General features: G+C 39.3%; 12 protein-coding genes and 3 non-coding genes across 15 annotated transcripts; 5 read left to right on the top strand and 10 right to left on the bottom strand.

Moving 5' to 3' along the window:
* Positions 1-35: 35 nt before the first annotated feature.
* Positions 36-1,697, bottom strand: TCM62 (Tcm62p; the record flags this gene model as incomplete). The annotated part of the gene is made up of 1 exon (XM_018133278.1): positions 36-1,697. The coding sequence occupies one exon, from the start codon at positions 1,695-1,697 to the stop codon at positions 36-38; it is 1,662 nt and encodes a 553-aa protein (XP_017988596.1).
* A 365-nt stretch (positions 1,698-2,062) lies between these two features.
* Positions 2,063-2,695, bottom strand: DAS2 (putative uridine kinase DAS2; the record flags this gene model as incomplete). The annotated part of the gene is made up of 1 exon (XM_018133279.1): positions 2,063-2,695. The coding sequence occupies one exon, from the start codon at positions 2,693-2,695 to the stop codon at positions 2,063-2,065; it is 633 nt and encodes a 210-aa protein (XP_017988595.1).
* A 129-nt stretch (positions 2,696-2,824) lies between these two features.
* On the top strand, positions 2,825-4,021 carry FAL1 (ATP-dependent RNA helicase FAL1; the record flags this gene model as incomplete). The annotated part of the gene is made up of 1 exon (XM_018133280.1): positions 2,825-4,021. One exon carries the CDS (start codon positions 2,825-2,827, stop codon positions 4,019-4,021), a length of 1,197 nt encoding a protein of 398 aa, XP_017988594.1.
* Positions 4,022-4,054: 33 nt separating this feature from the next.
* ATG31 (Atg31p) lies at positions 4,055-4,495 on the bottom strand (the record flags this gene model as incomplete). The annotated part of the gene is made up of 1 exon (XM_018133281.1): positions 4,055-4,495. One exon carries the CDS (start codon positions 4,493-4,495, stop codon positions 4,055-4,057), a length of 441 nt encoding a protein of 146 aa, XP_017988593.1.
* A 137-nt stretch (positions 4,496-4,632) lies between these two features.
* On the bottom strand, positions 4,633-4,706 carry AW171_hschr63559. The gene has a single exon. It is a non-coding gene; the product is annotated as a tRNA-Val (tRNA).
* Positions 4,707-4,717: 11 nt separating this feature from the next.
* AW171_hschr63558 lies at positions 4,718-4,800 on the bottom strand. Its single transcript has one exon. It is a non-coding gene; the product is annotated as a tRNA-Leu (tRNA).
* A 777-nt stretch (positions 4,801-5,577) lies between these two features.
* BFA1 (Bfa1p) lies at positions 5,578-7,311 on the bottom strand (the record flags this gene model as incomplete). The annotated part of the gene is made up of 1 exon (XM_018133282.1): positions 5,578-7,311. The coding sequence occupies one exon, from the start codon at positions 7,309-7,311 to the stop codon at positions 5,578-5,580; it is 1,734 nt and encodes a 577-aa protein (XP_017988592.1).
* A 357-nt stretch (positions 7,312-7,668) lies between these two features.
* On the top strand, positions 7,669-9,519 carry PRP39 (Prp39p; the record flags this gene model as incomplete). The annotated part of the gene is made up of 1 exon (XM_018133283.1): positions 7,669-9,519. The coding sequence occupies one exon, from the start codon at positions 7,669-7,671 to the stop codon at positions 9,517-9,519; it is 1,851 nt and encodes a 616-aa protein (XP_017988591.1).
* A 21-nt stretch (positions 9,520-9,540) lies between these two features.
* Positions 9,541-11,235, bottom strand: RAD7 (UV-damaged DNA-binding protein RAD7; the record flags this gene model as incomplete). Its single annotated transcript, XM_018133284.1, has 1 exon — positions 9,541-11,235. One exon carries the CDS (start codon positions 11,233-11,235, stop codon positions 9,541-9,543), a length of 1,695 nt encoding a protein of 564 aa, XP_017988590.1.
* Positions 11,236-11,764: 529 nt separating this feature from the next.
* On the top strand, positions 11,765-11,836 carry AW171_hschr63554. The gene has a single exon. It is a non-coding gene; the product is annotated as a tRNA-Arg (tRNA).
* A 140-nt stretch (positions 11,837-11,976) lies between these two features.
* AW171_hschr63553 (HFL263Wp) lies at positions 11,977-13,317 on the bottom strand (the record flags this gene model as incomplete). Its single annotated transcript, XM_018133285.1, has 1 exon — positions 11,977-13,317. One exon carries the CDS (start codon positions 13,315-13,317, stop codon positions 11,977-11,979), a length of 1,341 nt encoding a protein of 446 aa, XP_017988589.1.
* A 532-nt stretch (positions 13,318-13,849) lies between these two features.
* Positions 13,850-15,004, bottom strand: GSF2 (Gsf2p; the record flags this gene model as incomplete). The annotated part of the gene is made up of 1 exon (XM_018133286.1): positions 13,850-15,004. One exon carries the CDS (start codon positions 15,002-15,004, stop codon positions 13,850-13,852), a length of 1,155 nt encoding a protein of 384 aa, XP_017988588.1.
* A 271-nt stretch (positions 15,005-15,275) lies between these two features.
* On the top strand, positions 15,276-19,283 carry RSE1 (U2 snRNP complex subunit RSE1; the record flags this gene model as incomplete). The annotated part of the gene is made up of 1 exon (XM_018133287.1): positions 15,276-19,283. One exon carries the CDS (start codon positions 15,276-15,278, stop codon positions 19,281-19,283), a length of 4,008 nt encoding a protein of 1,335 aa, XP_017988587.1.
* A 40-nt stretch (positions 19,284-19,323) lies between these two features.
* AIM32 (Aim32p) lies at positions 19,324-20,292 on the bottom strand (the record flags this gene model as incomplete). Its single annotated transcript, XM_018133288.1, has 1 exon — positions 19,324-20,292. The coding sequence occupies one exon, from the start codon at positions 20,290-20,292 to the stop codon at positions 19,324-19,326; it is 969 nt and encodes a 322-aa protein (XP_017988586.1).
* A 167-nt stretch (positions 20,293-20,459) lies between these two features.
* On the top strand, positions 20,460-20,954 carry HIT1 (Hit1p; the record flags this gene model as incomplete). The annotated part of the gene is made up of 1 exon (XM_018133289.1): positions 20,460-20,954. One exon carries the CDS (start codon positions 20,460-20,462, stop codon positions 20,952-20,954), a length of 495 nt encoding a protein of 164 aa, XP_017988585.1.
* Between the last annotated feature and the right edge of the window lie 333 nt (positions 20,955-21,287).

Below are 21,287 nucleotides of genomic sequence, written 5' to 3'. Positions count from 1 at the left end.
AGTCTATGCAACGGACAATATTATGAGGCTATATTCTAAGCTTTTTGCTTGTCACGCGATTTTGGCGTTTCACAGATTCTCGACACTACAACATTGCATCCTGCCAATAGCCGCACAAAGTCTAAGACATTGGCGAGTATTTCATCTAATGTCTGCCATGGTTCTAGTAGTCCAGCCTTTATCAGATCTGTTTCTCCTGTGGGCATACTAGCGATACAGAATTTTGTCTCTTGTACTGTCCGCGCAACAAGTCCAGCTGCATGGAATGGGGCTAGCCCATTCATATTGCTTAACATTGATTGCATAGGCCGGGAGAACGTATCACTAATGGCAGAATTGAGACCATCTGTGGATACTAGACCAGCACATTTCGCAATGGAGATACTATGAGAAGGAACAAACCCGCTAGCTAGACCGTGAGACAGAATATCATTGATGATAACATCTAATGAGGCACGACGTTGATCAATCTCCAACTCGGAAGACCCACCCACATTCAGTGTTATCGTAGTTGTAGAGTGCTGCGAATCTCCTAGTTTCTCAGCCTGTAATGAATTGTATAAGAAACATTCACCTGTAGTAGCCTTCAGCGATTCTAAAGACCCGTAGTAGTCTGCTCCAGACGCCTTACTAGGTATTGACTCTGAGTAATCAGAAAAGTAAATGCTTTCGCAGCCCTTAGGAAGTCCCAAAAAGGAAGCAAGAGCAATGTTTTGATGTAATGGGAGGCCGTTGTGATCACGTTCATTGTATCGCAAAAGTACGACTCTGGAAACTGCGCCATTACGACGACTTTTGTTATTGTGAATGGAAATAACACTTAATGCTTCACTGCTAACTTCCCCCGTACTTATGAGAAGAACAGGCTTATCCTCCCTGGATGCATAATGCAAAGTTGGCAAAATCTTACGAGATTCATAGACAGGACCATCCCACAACAAGACGATAGCTTTTTCAGTGGAAACTAGCTTCTTGACAGGAAGATCCAATGACCGCAGATATGATTCGCTGGCGGAGCTAACGCCAACAGGGAACTTCCAGCCCTTAGATACTTCTATTTCGTCCTGCATTTTCTTACCGCGTAGCACTCTTACAGTGTCCATGGAAAAGGGCTTGTAATCTAACGTAGCTAGTACCTTCTTAACCGCAACTGAATCCACCAGAGACAGTGATAGGCTGTCCACAAGCGAGTCTATCTCTTCGCGGCTTGTTAAATTAACCTTATTAGCCTTAATGAAGTCTCTAGCTTTACGCACAGAGGAAGTAATGGCTTCGAGCGTCTGCTTCGAAGGATGCCGGTTATATATCGAGATGAGACCAAGTGAAAGCGCAGAGGCAATAGGAGAAATCTTTCCTTTATGACATTCCATAAACAGCTCCAATCCTATTTTTCCAAGCTTCTGCTTAGAATCTAACTGCAAGTGCTGGTTATAACCTTGAGTTAATTGTAGACTTTCCACAAATTCTCTCATGGCATTTTCAAGTCTTATCGTATCCTTTGAGCTAAGTAATAGTGGCCGATGATTATATTTACTTTCAAATAGCAGTGTCTTATTATGTGTCGCCTCATTCAATGCCCGATCTAGCAGCTGAATATTATGAAGAAGGTGCTGCCTAGTTGTTAGAGACTTGGCGTCATGAATTGTGGTAAAAAGGGTCTTTAAACCACGTGTAAATACCTTTGAAGGGCCACCCATGAGTTTATTTCTTGGCTCTAATCAATGACGTTGAGTAAAATTAAGAAATAAGATGGGAACGGAATTTTTCAAAATCAGATTAACTTAGGGCCATCGCATAACGCTATAATATATGGCAGTTATTCCATTCAAAGAAGTAAGACTTTATATATCATAGTATTTTATCTGCTATATTCACACTGCTGTTAGCCTCTTGTTGTGTCTATAACGCTTCTATATTAATTTAAACAGTTGCTAACATTAAAAAACTGGCAGTAATAGAACCATAGCTTATACCAGCATATGACATGATTTGACTATATTAAATAGCATGCAACCGCATAGGCCAGTTTACTTAAATGCTAAATTGATACTGTATGACAATTCTAGCTTAAATCGTAGTACCTTTCCTTTTCAAGGTCCATTCTTTCCAATTGGAAGTCCAGTTGCGGGAACAACTTTTTACCATGCTGTTTTACTGTTCGAGTACCTTGAATATCCTCTACCGCTTTCACTATTCCATCTATAATAATATCAGTCCCAATGGATTCGTTGGTAGACGGAATTATAATATCAGCGACTGCCTTTGTAGGCTGGATATATCCCAAATATTCCGGCCTCAATACATCAAGATATTGAGATAAAATTAAACTGAGATCATTTTTGTCCTTAACACCAGTAGTTTTAATCAAATTTATAAGTCTATTATCGCATTCACTGTCCAAGAATACCTTAACTCTTGCAGCATCATTAATATCTTTATTGTACAAAGCGTAAGATCCACATAGCAACACTATTTGTAACTTATTAGACGGCGCTGATATAGTTTCGATGATTGTCTGGAAGTCATAGTCCTCGTTAGAGTAGCTTTTGACTTTGCTTTTGGTCATTGAATCCAGGTCAAGGACTATAATGTCATATGGGAATAATAAGCTCAAACGTTCTTTAATCTTCAGGCCCGTCTTATACACACCTATAGAACGACTCCCAGCAATAGATATCAGCACCTTATCTTTCATCTTTATGGCCTTTACTTCTCGCGTTGTTGTTCTGCCTGGTAGTGAAGCAAAAAGTGAAAACTCGCTAAAAGCTTCATCGCATGTTAAAGCGTAATATTAAATAAACCTAATGAGATAATACACAAGAAGATGTCTTTTAATAGGAATGCTGATCGTAAATTAAGTTTTAAGACATCTACTAAGTTGCCTATCTGCTCTACTTTTGAGGCCATGAACCTGCAGGAAGATTTGCTTCGTGGAATTTATGCCTATGGCTTTGAAGCTCCATCAGCAATTCAATCAAGAGCTATTACTCAGATTATCAAAGGTAAAGATGTTATTGCTCAAGCACAATCTGGTACTGGTAAAACTGCTACATTTACTATTGGAATGTTGCAAGTTGTAGATACTAAGAATAAAGAGTTGCAAGCATTGGTTCTGTCGCCGACGAGAGAACTTGCAGCTCAAATCAGCCATGTTGTGAGTAACTTGGGTGACTATATGAACGTATCAGCGCACGCTTGTACTGGTGGTAAGGCTTTACAGCATGACATTAAGAAGTTTAACAAGGGATGTCATGTGGTAAGCGGTACTCCTGGTCGTGTGCTTGACATGATAAAACGGAGGATAATAAGCACGAGACATATTAAAATGCTTGTTTTGGATGAAGCAGATGAGCTACTTAGCGAAGTACTGGGTTTCAAGCAGCAAATATACGATATTTTTGCAAAGCTGCCCACCTCAGTACAAGTAGTGGTTGTGAGTGCTACAATGAGTAAGGATATCATTGAAGTAACGAAAAAATTCATTACGGACCCCGTGAAAATCCTTGTGAAAAGAGATCAAATATCTTTAGATGGCATTAAACAGTACCACGTCAATGTGGACAAGGAGGAGTGGAAATTCGATACTTTATGCGATGTATATGATTCACTGACTGTAACACAGTGCGTGATATTCTGTAATACCAAGAAAAAAGTTGATTGGCTCTCACAACGGTTAGCTGAAGCTAACTTTACGGTCTCCTCGATGCACGGTGATATGAAGCAAGAGGAACGTGATAGAGTCATGAACGACTTCCGTTCGGGAACTTCCAGAGTTCTTATATCCACTGACGTTTGGGCCAGAGGAATTGACGTACAGCAAGTCTCGCTAGTCATCAACTATGACTTACCTGAACTACTGGAAAACTATATTCATCGTATAGGTAGATCCGGACGTTTTGGCCGGAAAGGTGTCGCATTAAACTTTATTGTAAAGGATGAAGTATCAAAACTGCACGAAATAGAGAAACATTACTCCATAAAGATTAGGCCATTGCCAGCAAATATGGAAGAAATTTCTTAAATTGTATTACTTGATTTTTAGATAACTTTTAAATTATAGATCATTAATTAACTTCGCAAGATGGTTGTTCTGCATACGGTACCTAGCTATGAGTTCACTCAATTCAACTGAGTTCTCATTCGGAATTTCCGTTGGAAACTTGGACAAAATATTCAGTACAAGATCATTTTTGGACTCCAATTCATAGTTTAAGAGCTGAAACTCATCACTAATTAACTCCACCTTTTTTACTTCGGACTGACTATCCACTTGTATAAGTATCACGTGCTCTATATCGTCATCCGAATCGATAGGACCCAGCTCTCCCAGATTGATGGTATAGTCGTCGTCATCGTCAAATATATGTTTTATATTCGTTAGAAATACTGCGTCACGCGCAGAATCATCTGGATGGGGAATACCGACTTTATCGTTGTGTGATCCCGATTTAGAGACTGCCACCTTATCCCTAGCAACAATAGAGAAAGATTCCATAGCCTTTGTACACCCACAGATTATAATATGATACAAAACACTTCAGAGCACCGTAAAAACCTTAGATTGTACAAATGTTCATCATAGCAGTTAGCATTTAAAAACATAAGTTTAAGGAAATAAAAAATAAAACCTCATGATCCAACCGAGGTTCGAACTCGGGATCTTCGCCGTGTAAAGGCGACGTCGTAAACCACTAGACCATTGGACCCGTAGAGGTAATGAAGGGTGCGGGGTTCGAACCCGCGCGGACACCGTCCAACAGATCTTAAGTCTGCCGCCTTAGACCACTCGGCCAACCCTCCAATTGTTGTATAGATGATATTTTTGAAAGCCTATCAGGTTGCAAAGGAAATAGAGACAGCTGCTAGAAGGAGACGATGGATTAGATTCGTATGGAGAAGTAGGAGAATGGCTAGCACCGACTCGAAATCTGCCGAAGTAATGAAGATGGACTCATAAGTTAACGAATATAAAGACACCATAGGTAGATAGGAGAATATGGCTCGGAGTTTAAGGAAAGCAAGTGGTCATTGACTAAGGTTAGATCTATATACGTAGTCTACTAATCTATCATTGAGTATTTAACATACACGTGATCAGTTACGCGGGCTTTCAGCATTGAAAGATTATCAAATGGGATACGGATTTTGGAAATTATTATATTTAAAGTAGATTTATTAGTGCATCTTCACAGAGAAATGATCTCAATGCATCACGTGTTGAACTATTATCAAAACTTATTAGTTTTGCTATTTAATACGTATACATTATGATCTTAATGTAGTCAAGCCACCATTATTACCCTGATATATTACTACATTTTTTACCTTTACCGGCATTACTATCTTACAAGATTAGGTTTACACCTTTAGCGGATACTACTGCATCTAATAACGCTTTAAACTTTAAAAATCAAATTGTCCTTTGACAGTTTATAATATAGTACATTTAAATCATAAATTGTAGGTATGTATAATCATCGCCATGACCATTACATTAAAAACTTGATTTGTCCTTTGTTGCTGACCTTAGTCAATTTTAATGTCTTTTTAAACTCCTCACAAACTCGTAATGCATGTTCAGTTCCTGGCAGAGTTCATCACCATATTACGGATTTCATACATATACGATAAGTCATTTCCAAATTCTCTGGAATCGGAGCTGAACCACCCGCCGATTTTTCTTGCCCAGCGATTTTCCTCGTGATAGAACTTCTCCAACTGTTTCCCTGAGATATTAAATATTGGATTTGAGTTGAGGCCATTACCGAGAGAATGAAATCTGGTAGAGGGTGCACGTCCAGCATAGAGGTTAAGGTGTGGATTGGAAGGCTGACTTTGCGTTCTCTGGAAGTTAACAGTCTTTAAAGAGGCAGAAGTTGCTTGAGGGATGGGTTTCGCCTTAATTGTAACATCTATACCACCAAAAGGATCTATCTCTCTGCCTTCTATGTTGTACCATCGCAGATTTTCTTCATCGAACATCATCTTACCTACAAGCTTCCCATTGTTACTGCCATTGCTGTTCATTGAAGTAGCTTTCCGCGACGGCGATGATCGCAAAGAGTCTTTTTTCGTAATCAAAAGTGCCTTATGAGTGTCTAACGAGTCAATAGCTTTGAATCTCTCTAATATTTCTTCGTTTCCTTCCCATTTCTTAAGTTTAGGATTGTAAGACATGGAACCTGCCTTCATAGGTGTGTTGTGGTCAATTTCCTGTTTTATAGTCCTTAATCTATAGTTCACAGACCCCCTGCTATGCATCTTCCTGTGCCTTCTGTGGTCCTTTTCTCTGAAATCATCTAGATTTTTTGTAGTTTTCCGGGAGTATTTGTGAAGCTGAGGAGTCAATAGAGCATCGTCCTGAATAATATTGTATTGGGTGGGAGCTAAGTTCAAAGGATCGTCATCGCTTCCAGCATCCATGTATACAGCCTTAAAGTTATTGAGTGAAAGCTTGGCATCGTCTCCATGAAATGGAAGTTCGAAATCATCTTCGTTCTCGTCGTTTTCTGGGAAGTAGTACGTTGGTTTCAGAGACACTTTGCCATCCCAAAAGTCATCACGATCTCGATTTTGTCCAGTTTCGCGAGCAAGGTCCTCTCTTTCCTCACTCATCATGGGATCATCACCGAAGCGCGGTATAATGGGCATCGACTTCTTGTTACGTATCCTACTATCCAAGCCTGTCCTGGAAGAAATACTCTGTCTCAAATTAGCATGCGATCTGCTCAATGGGATTTGATACCGCACTTCCTTCTTTACTGTAGCTTTAGCTGGCTTATTACGCGTCGATATATTTTGTAGGTTAGGAGCGTTCTTCAAAGTAGGTATGTGATCCGCGAAGATCTTAGCAGCGTCCTTTTCCCTTGTATCCTCGCTAAAAAACTTCAATCTCTGTTCCAGCTGCTCCTGAAGTTCAATTAGCTCGTCCTCATCGTCGTTCTCCTTGTAAGCCTCCGCTCTCATATCGCCTTTAAAGTGAAGCCAGTCATCCACCCTATCAGTATTGTTGAGCTCCTCAAAATCACCTAAGAACTCCCCATCTTCACTTTCAGTATACGTGGAATACCGATGGTTATCTTTACCAGAGAATGTAGTACTAGCTGGAGAGGAGATCGTAGATGGAACAGGAGGATCATGACTACCCTTCCCTAAAGGAGAAGAGGAACCACGTATTTCTTCTCTTTCATCACTTAAAACCGAATTACTATCTCTCTTCGCTTGGACAGTTCTCCCTGCATCTTGGGTAGTATCCATATCTTCGAAGGACATATCCTCATCATCGATATCCGAAGGTCGCAGATTGCTCATTCCGAAATATATTACCAAATAAGGAACCTAGCCCTTTAACTTCTTCACAAAAACCTAATAAAAATAGTACAAAAACCGTTAATCACTTGAAAGGGACTAGAACAAAGCCTTAGTTGCTTGGGTCAGCCATTAACTTCGTGGATGCACACAAGGTAAACAAGGATAGAAGTCAAAATCTACAAAGATAGAGCTTCGTATTCAATGACTTGTGTACATCGTTGTAAAAACTACCGGTTTATAGTAGTACTCAAGAATGTTATGCGACATATGAATTCACTAAATAAGCAGCTCTTGTGAATCTGTCAATGCTGGTATTACTGAGGCTTCTAACAGATTTAACAAGCTTTTGTTTTCCATATGGATCGCATACTTTCTTCTCTTGATAATGCCTTTTTACAAGAAAATCCGAATTGGAAGGCTTCAATTGAGAAACTTAACTGGATTGATATCAATTGCTTGCAAGGTTTAGTTGATGAGACTGAAAAGTTACTTGTAAAATATCCAAATCCCAATTCAAAAGTTAAAGGAGCGATATACGGTGTTTTTGAGGAGGTTGTTTCACGTTATCCTTTGCTATTTGGATACTGGAAAAAATTTGTGCACATTGCTCATCAAGTAGATGGTGTTGAGAAGTCATTGGATATTTTAAAGCAGTCTCTTGATGCTTTTCCAACCTCGCTTGACCTATGGAATGATTATTTACAAATTGTTGTTACCGATGAGCAGGATACCGAGAAAGTCAGAGGCCTGTTCAAGACTGCAGAGAAGCTCGTTGGTTACCATTTTCTATCGCATACTTTCTGGGACAAATATATTGAATTTGAGACTAATAATAAGGAGTGGAGCAGAGTTTTTGCTGTTTATTCACATTTGGCAAAAATTCCATTGCACCAGTACGCTAAGTACTATACTACATTTAAAGCACTGCTAGATGAGCACCCAGAAGTTGTTCCCGGGGAGTTAAAAGATACATTTGACATTGAAACAATATTTGTGCAGACACAGCAGCTTGTGAATGACGTGTGGAAATATGAATCTAAGATTACTCAGAGTTTTTACAATTTAAATCCTCTTCCTGAGGAAGAATTGAACAATTGGAATCTATACCTGGAGTTCATTGTAAACGATTCAAGAACCCATACCGATCTAGCGATTTCAGCATTTGAGAGGGCTTTGGTACCGTGCTACCATTACGAGCATTTTTGGCAATTTTATGCTAACTGGCTCATGAAAAATGGCGATGAGGCTGCTGTCTCTCAGGTCCTACAGCGTGGGATGGTAGCAGTCCCTGCTGAGGATAACACTTTAGGAGAGCGATATATTGGACATCTCAAGTCGCTTATGCACAAGGACAAAGACCATTACGGTGGGTTATACAAGGACGCTCTGGTGAATTTCATACCTAAATACCCAACTAAGGATGCTTTAATTGTCGATTACCTGAGCGCTATTAAGATCACGGAGTATTATTCAAGTGTCATGGATTCTGACGAGTTCATAATGTCGCAGCAAAATGCGTATACTAAGTTTCTAGAGGAAGTCATAAATGCGTACTTTGATCGGCCCAAAAAAAGAGCATCGTCGCAACTTCTATCCATTTTAAATGATCATAATATCGGGGTAGTCATTGTACAATTATTGAAAATGAACTGGCTAGTTTTAAAGAACGCAATGCAAGCCAGAAAACATTTCAATCACTTTAGCAAAATGCCACAACTGAAAAATTCCACTGCCTTTTGGTTGTTATACTATAAATTTGAAAAGGCGCATGGGAATTTCACGAAATTGAATAAATTTGTTAGTCAATTGGGTACAGAAATATTCCTGCCAACCACTGTGATAAATGACATTATTCAAGACTATCAGTCGTTTTATTTGAGTAATAATGATATTATGGAACACGAGCGCAGGCTGTCTGTACCGCAAACCTGGGATCCTCTGATAGATGCAACATTTAAAATTAATGACCCACAGTGGAAGCCTTATAATAAGCCTTCGAAGGATTGGTACAAGAGTTCAACATTCAAGGAAAATGGACACCCTGGTATATCTATTGATGTTCCGCAAATTAACAATTCCATAGTTGGAAAATCGATTGCCACTATAAGACGGGAGGGCACCCAACCACTACCGACCTTCAGAAACTTAGAAAAGATCAACCAGCAACCAAAGTATATAGACTTCATGGGAGAGTACATCAATACTTAAGCTAGCATTTGTCATTCCAATTTAGATACTGTCGCATTGTCTACCCACCAGGATTGTGCCTTCTTTAACGGTAGCTTTGGACGTGATAGAGTTGTTACCATATACTTCAATTATTTCCAACGCTGGGTTTTGCTCAACAATAACCTTAATAGCATCATCATTCACGCATCGAACGAATCCTAAATTTAATTGCTTAAGGTTTGGACATTGCATCAGCGTAAATACCATGGATGTCAATTGCTTTAAGGAGTTTAGGTTTAGATATACCAAAGACTTTGCACATTCATTAATCCAAAGTTCTACAATTGATGAATCATCAAGCTGTAAGCATCTACACAAACTTAGATTCCTTAAGTTTGGAAGAGCCACAGAAGATACAAAATAAAGGAATCCATCCGATGTGATTTGATCTAATTCCTCTAATGAGAGCGTCTCCAGAAAACTTGGTTTGTCTCCATATCTCAAAAATGGTGTGAGACCATCGGTAAGTACAGAGTCCGTCAAGTCTGTGCATCCATCAAGTTTTAACACCTTTAAATTGGACCCCAGGCTACCTAACAATTTTATTATTATCTCATCACTTACATGTTTTTCATCTGCAGGGTATTGTAAAATAAGTGTGTGGAAGTTCTCGTTGCGTAAATATTGTGTGAGTAATCCATAGGCACTGAGTGCATCTAATCTCGAAAGCTGTATTGACTCTAGTGTCTCCCCAGAATTCTGCAGTAAACTTTCCAAGGCCGCATCGTTGAATCTATGGGTGTTTGAAATATGAAATGCTTTAAGTCTGTTTCTCATCTTCTGGAAAAATGCAATCCAAGTACATTCATCTATCAAAAATGGACCGTCAAGATATATCTCCTCTAGTTTAGGTAGTTTATCGGCAATGAACAATATCGCCTCATTGTTCAGTTGCCCACACATTTGTAACGATAACTTGGTTAGGTGCGGTGTAAACACTGCAAGCTGTTTATAAGCATCAAAAGATATTTTAGAACAATCATGGAAGGTAAGTTCTAGAAGTTCGGTATGAAGAAAGAGCTGTAGTGTATTATCATTCAATGCCCTGTTTTTAGATAGTACTGCAGCCAACTTGTTGAGATTGTCAATTGAGATACCACCTAGAACAGCTCTGATATGACGGTCAACATTATTACTATCCTGGCTATATTTCATAATCCTATGACAAATAGCTAAAATACAGAGGTCCTGCAGCAGGGGAATTTTTTGGGTCTTTTTATCCAGTAACGCTGCCGCCTTTCTCTTCTTACGCTTTCGCTGCTGTAATGTAATCTTCCTTTTCTGCAGTTCTGCTGCGTTATCCTTTGCCTTTGATGGACCGTCTATCTTCCCGCTTGGAGTATCACTTCCATATTCTTCTTCATCAGAATCATCCTGAGCCGACCGCAAGACTCGTCTTCGTCTAGTAGTGACCTCATTGTCGCTTTCAGTTTCAGAATCATAATCTGAACCCGACTTTGGTGCATCTTTCTCAGAAATCACTTCATCGGTATTACTAACACTTTCTATAAATTCATCATCGCTGGTTTTGGTTTCTTCGTCCGCTTCTGCAACTTCATTTTGCTTAGTGCTTTCCCAACGCTGCTTAATGGCCTCTGCACTAATACCTTGTTCCCGCAAAAACTGCGTCAAAGCACTATTAGGACCTCGAACCTCATTAGCTCCATTCTTATTACGTCTACTAGGACGATACATCTAAATCTTCAACCTATTTATCTTCTGCTTCTGCTTAAGCTTCAGCTTACTTCATTCCATATTATACCATTTTAGCTATGAATTGTAAAAATCGACTACTAAAGCGCATTTCATTGACCAAAATCTATAATCAATCATTAAATACGCTACTATGCTCTGATAATGTTATAAAGTAAACCAGGACAATTTACATGCATAACCACCCTACCTCAATTCTAATTATGCAAAAGGATGTCAATGTGTTCTTCAATTTGGCAGCATATGTCCAACTATGCAGAGAGTAAACAGTCACGCGACCACGACCGCGTCGACAATGTTTGCATTGTTGATAATCGTCGACGCTTACTTTGTTCGCAATGTGATTAACACAGTATAGTGCTGTAGAAATAAGCCTAATGGAATTCCTACCTAGCAATCTCACATTCAAGTGCAAACTCCTGGTATGCTGTAACATATTTGATATTACAGCATTAGCCGTAAGATGTGGCATAAAGGCGTGAAATAATTACCACTATCCAACGCATTATTAGTTTCGTTGGCGTAATGGTAACGCGTCTCCCTCCTAAGGAGAAGATTGCGGGTTCGAGTCCCGTACGGAACGTTCGTGTTAATTTCATTTTTTGAAAATTACGAAAGTATTTAAGCTCTATTAACGGTGACAGCATTAACCCTTTTGGTAAATCTGTCGCATGATTGTTTTAATACTTCTAGGAATCAATTGGCATGAAAGGGTCTTCTAATTCATGGCGCATTAACATTTAGTGCTCTGCTTTTGTTTGTTTTAAACAATTTGTGCATTATTGATGTTATATTTCCATGTCTTTTTGGTTGGGAGCGGTGAACACTTTGAATTTCGTGCTTGACTTTTTGAGAGGGTTTAGTATGCTTTACTGCATCCTTTAGTGTTCCATATAGTTTAGTAACTTGCGCCAAACTGTTTTCATGCCCTATTAGGGTTTCAACAGGAACACTGTTGATTTCGAAGTAATGCCTGCTTGTTCTCCATAATGAGAATAAGGCTAAACATTTCTGAGTAGGGGTGAGATGTTCGTACTTGTTGTTATCAATGGCAATGAGAAAGTAGTCGTGGTTCCTCTTACTAGGATTCTGGTGACCTGGGAGGAACCTTGGGGTAACGAAGTGGACACCGCCATGTAGAGAGTAATAACATAACCTTGGTTCGTACAATGAGCGCCGTAACATTTTATAGTCCGAATCGCAAAATGTGGGGACTGAAGGATGTATATCAGGCTCATCATACTTTTCTATCTTTCTAGGCCCCGGAACAGATGGAATGAATTCTATGGGTTGGTACCTGGCATCGGTGAACGTGCCACCATCCAAAGAAAGTCTTTTAACAGCAGAAAACACACTGCCGGAGGACTCAGAGCCTTTTTCAGATGTAATGAGCTCAGCGGTTTTACTGCCGAAACTGTCATCATTCTCAAATGCAGGGGGGGTAGCAACGTGGCCCACTCTCTTGAAACCTGGCCAGCCTGGTATTCTATTTGAACGTCTCAAAGCAACCTCATCTAACCCAATGGTCCTTGCAACTATTCCGATACATTTCTGTTTTTCATCATCATACATTTGGTACCTTCCTTCAATTCCAAATTGGCCTCGAGCAAGACTAATAATATTGAAATCACCAGAGTCTGGGCATTCTTCGCCAGTAAAACTAATGATTTCTTCCAAACTATCGTAGTTAAACACATCAGGGACCTCTGTAAGCTCATCAATGGAAACACTAGAAGTGGCTTCAAGTTCGGTTTCATTCTCAGAATACCATTCTTTTAATACACGTCTAGCCTCAGAAGTATCGAAACGTACAAGCTTATCCATCCGCTTGGTTATCTTCCAAATGAAGTTGAGCTTCTTTTCGATGAGAACGGTTTCAAAGTCCTTTTTAGGACTATTTAGCTTCACCAAGGCGGTATCCAAGTCAAGTTGCGGAGTAACATTATCGTAGGGATTGGTGAGTACTCTTAGTTCCAAGTCTTGATTCGCAAAGTCAATTTCACTGTCAAACCAGTAATAGTTGAACCCGCTGTAAAGGTTCGTAGGCGAATACGGACTTTGCATAATGTGATTTGAAGTGTATAGCAGCTGTAGTAACCTTTAACGCATTACAAAGCTGCTTCAAAAAGTAGCATGCAACAGAAATAAAATAATCTATCAGCATATTTGCTTGTTTTTTATTATTTTACTGTTTCAATAATATATTTCATTTTCGCAGTCGGCGTCACTGACGCTCGGTATAGAAACTTTCAATATAAAGATGAACAACAGTCGTAATTACCCGACAATGACGAAATGGAACATGAAAGCATTGAAGAATTTAATTTGGTGTAACACGTAATCCAATTAATGAGTATATACAGTATTTCTTCCCTTGATGTTCTCATCTAAACCATAGGCGTTGTCCTACCGCAATTTTATGCCACGTCTAAATACACAGATTGGTATATATAATCATAACTAATGTAAAACAAGTGGTTAAACTCAGAGGAAATGCCTGTCGTAAGCTAGGAACATTTTTTACAGTATAACTTGAAGTACTCGCACTTTCATTAACAATAAAGGAGTACACAAACAAAGCGAAAAACAATGTGCATTAGTTCTGTTTTTTCTGTGACTTAAGAACTTCCTTTGGAAGCTTGGAAGATGGCGTAACTTCCTTTCTTTGCTGAACTAATTTGGATAATTTCTCGCCGGACTCAAAGAGACCAAACTTTCTAAATCTTGCAATCTCCGCGTTGATCTTAGACATATCTTCTTTGCAAGTTTCAACGTTACGCTTGAGATTCTGTTCCAATTCTGAAAAATATTCTTCAGATAACACAAACTTGTGGGATTCTTCCATGATTTCGAAAGTCTTGTTTATAGCCCTGTCCTTAATTGGTGACTGAAAGCCTTCGCCAGCACCCAACATAACACCAGGATTCAATGCATCCTTCAAAATCCCAGCCCTGTATGCAGGAACTGTTCCTCCAGCCCTTTCGATTACATACTTATAATATGTCTCCTTGTAGTTATCATAAGTGGCTCTTTTAACTCCAACCCATCCAACGGATCTTAGAATCTTGGTCAAATGCTCATTTTCTTTCCCTGTGAAAATAGACCTGGTTGCATAAACTTTAACAGGATTAAATGAAATGGGGTTAATCATACCAGTAACAAAGAAAAACGTTATGAACATAATTTTCAATATGTGAATCGCGAAGAATAACCATTGTGCAAGCAACCCAGTTGTCTCATAGATCTCCGCAGTTAACCTTTCCACAACATCCTCATGTCCAAGTTTTCCAATGACGATAATCACCGCTTTCGTAATTTGGTTTGTCAGACAGATTCCCGGTGTGGGGGAAATAACGTCAGGTAAATCAGTATACAACCACCCAATCATAATCAGGACATAAGTAACAATTGCTGTCCACGATTTTTCAAACTTTGGAAGAACCAACTGCCCTGGCCATAACTGTTCACTAATAGGCTTATTAACGTCCAGTTCTTCAACATAAGGTTTTTCATCTGCGTCATAGTCAAACAGCAAGCACCCATTCTCAGTCAAAAACCCGGGATGAACTGACTTATAAAACTTATGAGGCTTGCTCTTGAAAAATATAGAGGGTCTTAAAACCATATACTTTGCCAAACCGTTCTGTTCATCAAATAACGGTTTTAGCTTCAAATTAATGGTGTCTTCGTCATTAACTTGAAATGCGTAGTCCCTCTCAAGGTCGCTGTTGAGACGCATATAAATCTCCATGGCACCGTTGATTAAAATACACGATAGAAGAGCCGAAAAGGTAGCTCTATGGTTGTATATTGATAAAATGGAACACGTAGTAACTTGTCATAATTAAGCGTAACGGACTAGCGGCTTATATAGCTACAGATAAGCTCGTACAGTGTGATATTTGAACTTTAATTGACAATGAAAGCGATGAGAAAGGTTGAAACTTGAAAGGTATAAACAGATAGATTTAGTGGTTGCTTGGAACTGAATTCGATTCAGCTGATACTGGATTAGAACTGATATGACTGAACAAGAGGACTTGCACCTTTATCACTTGACTTTACAGCGACAAGCAAACTATGTTCACTCATGTGTAGGACATTTTGTTAATTATAAAGAACATGACTTATTAGTGGGTAGTAAGGTAGAGGGAAATGGCTCTGGTAAGACTGGGAAGAGCCGGAAAGATTTGCAGTTATGTTTGGCTACTCAGACACACATAGATCTATTTGATGTTGAAGATGGTCGTTTGGAGCGTGTGGTTAGTGTGCCTATTTTTGCCAATATTATGTCTATGGATAGGCTAAAGATTGAGAACAATACATATTTATTAATTGCATCAGATTCTGGGAACTTGACGGTGTGTGAATTTGTATTTAGAGACGGAATCGTTAAACTGAAGACTTTATTTAACGAGCCGATGAGTCGGTCTGGGGTACGAAGGCTATCGCCGCACTCTTATCTAGCTGTAAATCCGCAAGGTAGATGCATGATGGTTGCAGGAATGGAGAGGAATAAATTGTGCTACCTGACGGACGTAAAACAGAACGAGCTGTGCATTTCATCCCCCCTAGAGGTAAATCGGCCTAACTTTGTTTGCATGGCTATGGAAGCTTGCGATGTCGGGTACGATAACCCCATGTTTGCAGCTCTCGAAATATCTCTTGATGATAAAAGCAGACATTTAATATTTTACATGCTTGATTTGGGACTTAATCATGTTGTCAGAAAGGCGGAGTTTGCTCTCCGAGACCAGAGCGCATCGTTTTTATTGGCAATTCCCAATTTAGAGCCCTACGGAATAGCAAAACCAGCCATTTCTCCTGAAGAAGGTGACCCGGACGCTATTATTGCATATGCAATTGTGGGTTTTGATAATTATATCTCGTTGAGGGACGAGAGCGGTCGATGTGATATCAGTGTCCAACTACCCAGTCGGAAAGATGCACAGAAGACGCAAATTACATGCGGGACTGTGCATAAGTTGAAGAAGGAGTTTTTTGTTCTTCTGCAATCAAACTTTGGAGATCTTTATAAAGTAAAGATAATTCCAGACGCGAAGGAAAAGTTCCCTGTGATCACTATATCATACTTTGACACTATACCCCAAGCACAGGGTCTACACATTTTTAAAAATGGTTTTCTTTACTCCAACTCAGAATTCTCTAACCACTATCTTTATCAATTTGAGAAACTTGGTGATGACGCCGAGGAGGACACTTTGTCATCCTATATGCCAGGAAAGAGGCTAATTTTTAAACCCAGACTGGAGCTGGATAACTTAGCGGTTGCTGATTATCAAGATCTGCTAAACCCGATTGTTGGTGCTCATTTTTTGAATATACTTCCTCTATCCGCAATAATAGAATCCACTGATGGCACGAAGCTGTTGAAGGCAGGTGTATCTTTCGATGCCATAATTTCATCACCTTTGCCACAAGCCCCACTAGATATATGGACTACAAAAGCGAATACTTCTGCTTTTCATAAATTGTTATTTATCGGTCTGGCAGGTTTAACGATGATTTTAAAAACAGCCGATGGCACTATTGAAGAGTTGGAACTGGACAGTAACCCATTTATTCTAAAGAATGACAAAACATTGTTAGTAGCATGCATGGGAAGGTCTTCGATTATCCAGGTATGTGAGAATAGACTAATACAGGTCATCGAACACCAAAATGACGAATACGAGTCAAAGCTAGAGTGGCTTCCTCCAGCAGGTATTTCTATCACGAAAGCCGCAGCCAATAGCTCTCAATTGGTGTTATCACTATCTAACAATGAGATTGTATACTTTGAGGTTGGTATGAACGACTCTTTGAACGAGCTTCAAGATAGGATTGAGCTAGAAGATCCTGTGACAGATCTGTCAGTTGCATACGGACATAGGTCAGAATTTTTAGCAGTTGCATGTAATGATGCCTCTGTTAGAGTTTACAGCTTGAAATCGAATGATACTGAGAATTTTTTGGAAGTTGTATCGATGCAGGCACTTATGTCTGTAGCATGCTCAGTCCAATTGCTAGACTCCAATGTGAACCTATCTTTGCATATAGGTCTAAATTCTGGTGTTTATGTCAGATCTAAGTTAGATAAAGTGAATGGGCAACTATTTGATGTCCGCACAAAGTTTATTGGATCCAAACCCGTTACTATTACATCTTTGCCAAATTTAGATCCGTTGGTAAACGATAATGAAAATGAAGATGATGAAGAAGAAGCGGACGAAGTTAACGTTCACCGGGCCGAAGACAGTGAAAAAGGGACTATGATACATTCTGTAATGCTGCATTCAAGCAGAACATGGATTTCCTATGAGCTTGGAACCGAAATGTTTGTGAGACCAATGATAATAACTGACAATCAAGTTCTCAAAGCTGCTGCTCCCTTCGCTTCCACTGAGCTTCTCAAGAATGGCTGTTGTTCCATTAATTCCAATGGGTCTTTGGTGGTAGGTAAAATTGGGAAGCTCTCTTCTTGCGATTCATGGTTCCAGTTCACCGATGTCTCTGTTCCAATACCGAATGGTAGTACCTTTGAAAAGAGGCTAGAAGGTCATAAGACTGAATCATATCAAAGTGGTACCAATCAAGGAAAAGCAGAGGGCGAAGAAGAACAAAAAGAAGAAAAGGAAGAGAGAGAAATAGAGGGAGATGAAGAGCAAGAGGATGAGGCTGAGGATGAGGACGAGGAAGACGATTATGATCTAGTTGAAAAAAAACAGAAATCCAATATGATTAGGGGAAGGACAGTGCTTGCTGATCCAGATGATGATAGACTGCTCTACATTTTTGGAAATTACACGGATAGAAATTGTAGCATAATGTCGGTTTTCAAGAACGACATGTATTACTCGCATAATATTACCAATAAAACATTCCAAATTTTTGAAGACTGTAAAATTATTTCTGTCCAAATAGCAAGGTTTGGCCAAGATACGAAGTATATTGTACTATCTACACAAGCAGGGACATTGAAAACATTTAGGCTTCATATATATAAAAGGAATCAGCAGCGACTATTTGATACAATACACATTCACGACACAGTAGTTGGTAATACTGTTCATGCGTTAGTAGCATTTGATGATAAAATATTAGTTCATGCAAACAGTGCGCTAATTTTATATGGCATGGGGAAGAAACAACTTTTAAAAAAGTCCCTGACACCAACCTCTTCGTCAATTAAAAAGGTTGTAGCATTGGACCAGTGGAAAAACGATCGGATAGCGGTAGCTGACATTCACGAGTCGGTCACACTGTACATATATGACAAGAAGAAAAATATCTTTACAGCTATTGCCGATGATATTACAAAGAGACATGTTACTTGTATCAAGTTTCTGGATGAATCCACAATAATTGGAGGTGATAGATTTTCGAATGTTTGGGTACTGCGGTTACCGCAAGAGTTCAACAAAATACTAAAGGAAGATCTTGAAGGATATATACAAACCCTTACAACAAACTTACCATCGAACATTAGGGAAGCAATTTTTAAGTGGAAATTAACAAACCACTTTTATGTCAATGATATTCCGATGTCGTTCCAAATAATATCGTCAACTTTATTGTCGGATAGAGATGTAATTTACTATACGGGTTTACAGGGAACGGTCGGTTGCTTTATACCTTTGATAACGAGGAAAGAAGTAGAGGTTTTTGAATCCATAGACGGTACAATGAAAGATGCAGATTATATATTTTATCGTGAGCAAGAGGACCGCCGAAGGGACGATTTTGCAGAAGGCCTTGATGACAATGAAGCAGATTCCGGAAACCTTGACAGCCATTTTCAGGTAAAGAAGGAACACCGCTTACCGGAAGGAGCTTACTCGTTGGTTGGAAGAGATATCCTTGCATATCGGAGTTACTACAATCCAGTAAGGCATGTGATCGACGGTGATTTGTGCGAACGCTATACCACACTATCAACGAGAGAACGGAACTTTTTAAGTGAAAAGATTGGCAGTTCTGTGCAGGAGATTCATAAATATATAAATAATATGCGGACTAATTGTTTGTAGTCTCATTGTTTGTAGCATTTGTAATACACCAACACTAGCATTATTTCTGCCTGTTGGATATACCACCACGATAAAAGTCCTTTATAATTTCACCTTGGGAAAATTTAGAAACCAAGGTTGGGACGCTATATGGAAGCACCTTTCCAAACCATATTCCGTCAACTTTGGGCTTTCCGTCTATACCAGTTCCCAACCTCCTATACCATATTAAATTTCCAGCGAATTTATGGCCTCCAATATGCGAAGTAATTGCAACTTCAGCATTACCAGGGAGATCTCGCTGGGTAAGTTCTGCAACCAAATCAGAAGCAATTAGGCCGCACCTAGCATCTCGTTTCATATGGCCGCATACCAAAATCAAATCCCGATCGAACTTTTGCCCTTCGAAACGGGGATAGTTTTTGCTTTCTACTACCTTGACCGATCCCACATCATTGTCATGTATATGATCAGCACCATGTTTGTAATTGTTAAATGAAATTTTAGGACACCCCTCAGCCAAAGTAGCCCCCTCACTTACGAAAGCTGCAAAGTCCTTGATCTTATCGATACCGACACTATAGATGCGGAAGTCTGGAATGACAAGAAAGTGAACGTCAGTATCACTTTTCTTGTGGTGCTCAATGGAAGGTCTGTTAGGAAAGCATATCGCATTAATCAGAATGCCTATTTTGGTCTGGGCTTTTGACAATTCTGTTTTTAGTTCAGATAGCAAAGAATATGGCGGTGTTTTACTCAGTTCAAGTTTGCTCTCCCAATCAGTATTCCAAGCATTGGGGTTTGAAGACAGCAGTAATAATTGTTTCTGATATTCTGGAGATTTCTTTGGAAGGGGCAATGAAGCATCTAACTGGCAATCCGGTGGTAGAGATGTATTGTAGTTATTTATCTGACACTGACATTCATTACTTGACAGTAATGGTTCTTTCAGACTAACAAAGTTGTAACTTCCATGAAAGGCCCGAGCCTGGTGCAATCTTAGGATCAACCTACCAGCAAGTAGTACCATACCAATGTTATATACCTTGTATTCATTGTTTACAGGTTAAAAAGTTGTTCTATTATGTACTGCATGCTAATAAAAGAAATTCATTTTAGAGAACCCAGGCCGATGCTCATCACCGCTTTCACCAAAACAGCTAAAATAACACATATATTACTGTTCATAAACTTTCTATGGCCGTAATAAAGTGTGAAATATGCCACGAGAATCATTCTCAGTATAAATGTCCAAAATGTTTTAAACGCTACTGTTCTTTAGCGTGTTTTAATGATTCTGTGAAGCATGTACATGAACAAACGCAAGAAGCTTCAGACACTAAGCCTAAAACTGAAGAAAGCCAGAATAATGAGATCAAATCACAAGAAGAACATAAAGTACCGCCTGCTATAGAAGAGATTCTTCAAGGTAGCGATAAATTGCGGGAATTGTTAAAGCATAACACAGTGAAATTCCATTTACACAGGGTTTACCGGATATTAAAGACAGGCGATGGTATTGTGGGCAATGGCGACCCTCAAATGTCCACAGAAGCCAAGGAGCAGCTTGCAGTAGACTATTTGAATACCCTGCGCTACGGTGGGATACATTATAACGAAGCTGTAGAAGAATTCTGTGAAATAAGCTTAATGCTTTTACAGAGCAATTCCCTGGAGACACCTAAGAATTAATGATATATATTAAAGTAATCTTAACTAGATAAAATTAAAGCATTAGACGTACATGATCAGCGTTTTCTTTGGGTATACAAATGTAATTGGCATACGGGTATCAATGCAACGAGCAACAGCATCGTTGGCTAGCAATGCTGATTAAAATAGCTTGGAAGAACTAGAAGGCATGGCATTTGAAGCACGTTCTTGAATTATAATGGGGTATCGGTCCTAAAGTTATTCATAAATGGATATTAGTTGTTGCACCTAAAAAAAAAATGGATGGGAAGAGAGGAACTCCTCCCTCCACAGCCAGCACTGATGCCACTGAAACGTCATTGCTCTGCTCAT

The sequence above is a fragment of the Eremothecium sinecaudum genome, chromosome VI, assembly GCF_001548555.1.
Source record: "Eremothecium sinecaudum strain ATCC 58844 chromosome VI, complete sequence".
NCBI lineage: Eukaryota > Fungi > Ascomycota > Saccharomycetes > Saccharomycetales > Saccharomycetaceae > Eremothecium > Eremothecium sinecaudum.
This window is presented reverse-complemented; position numbering and strand designations above follow the sequence as displayed.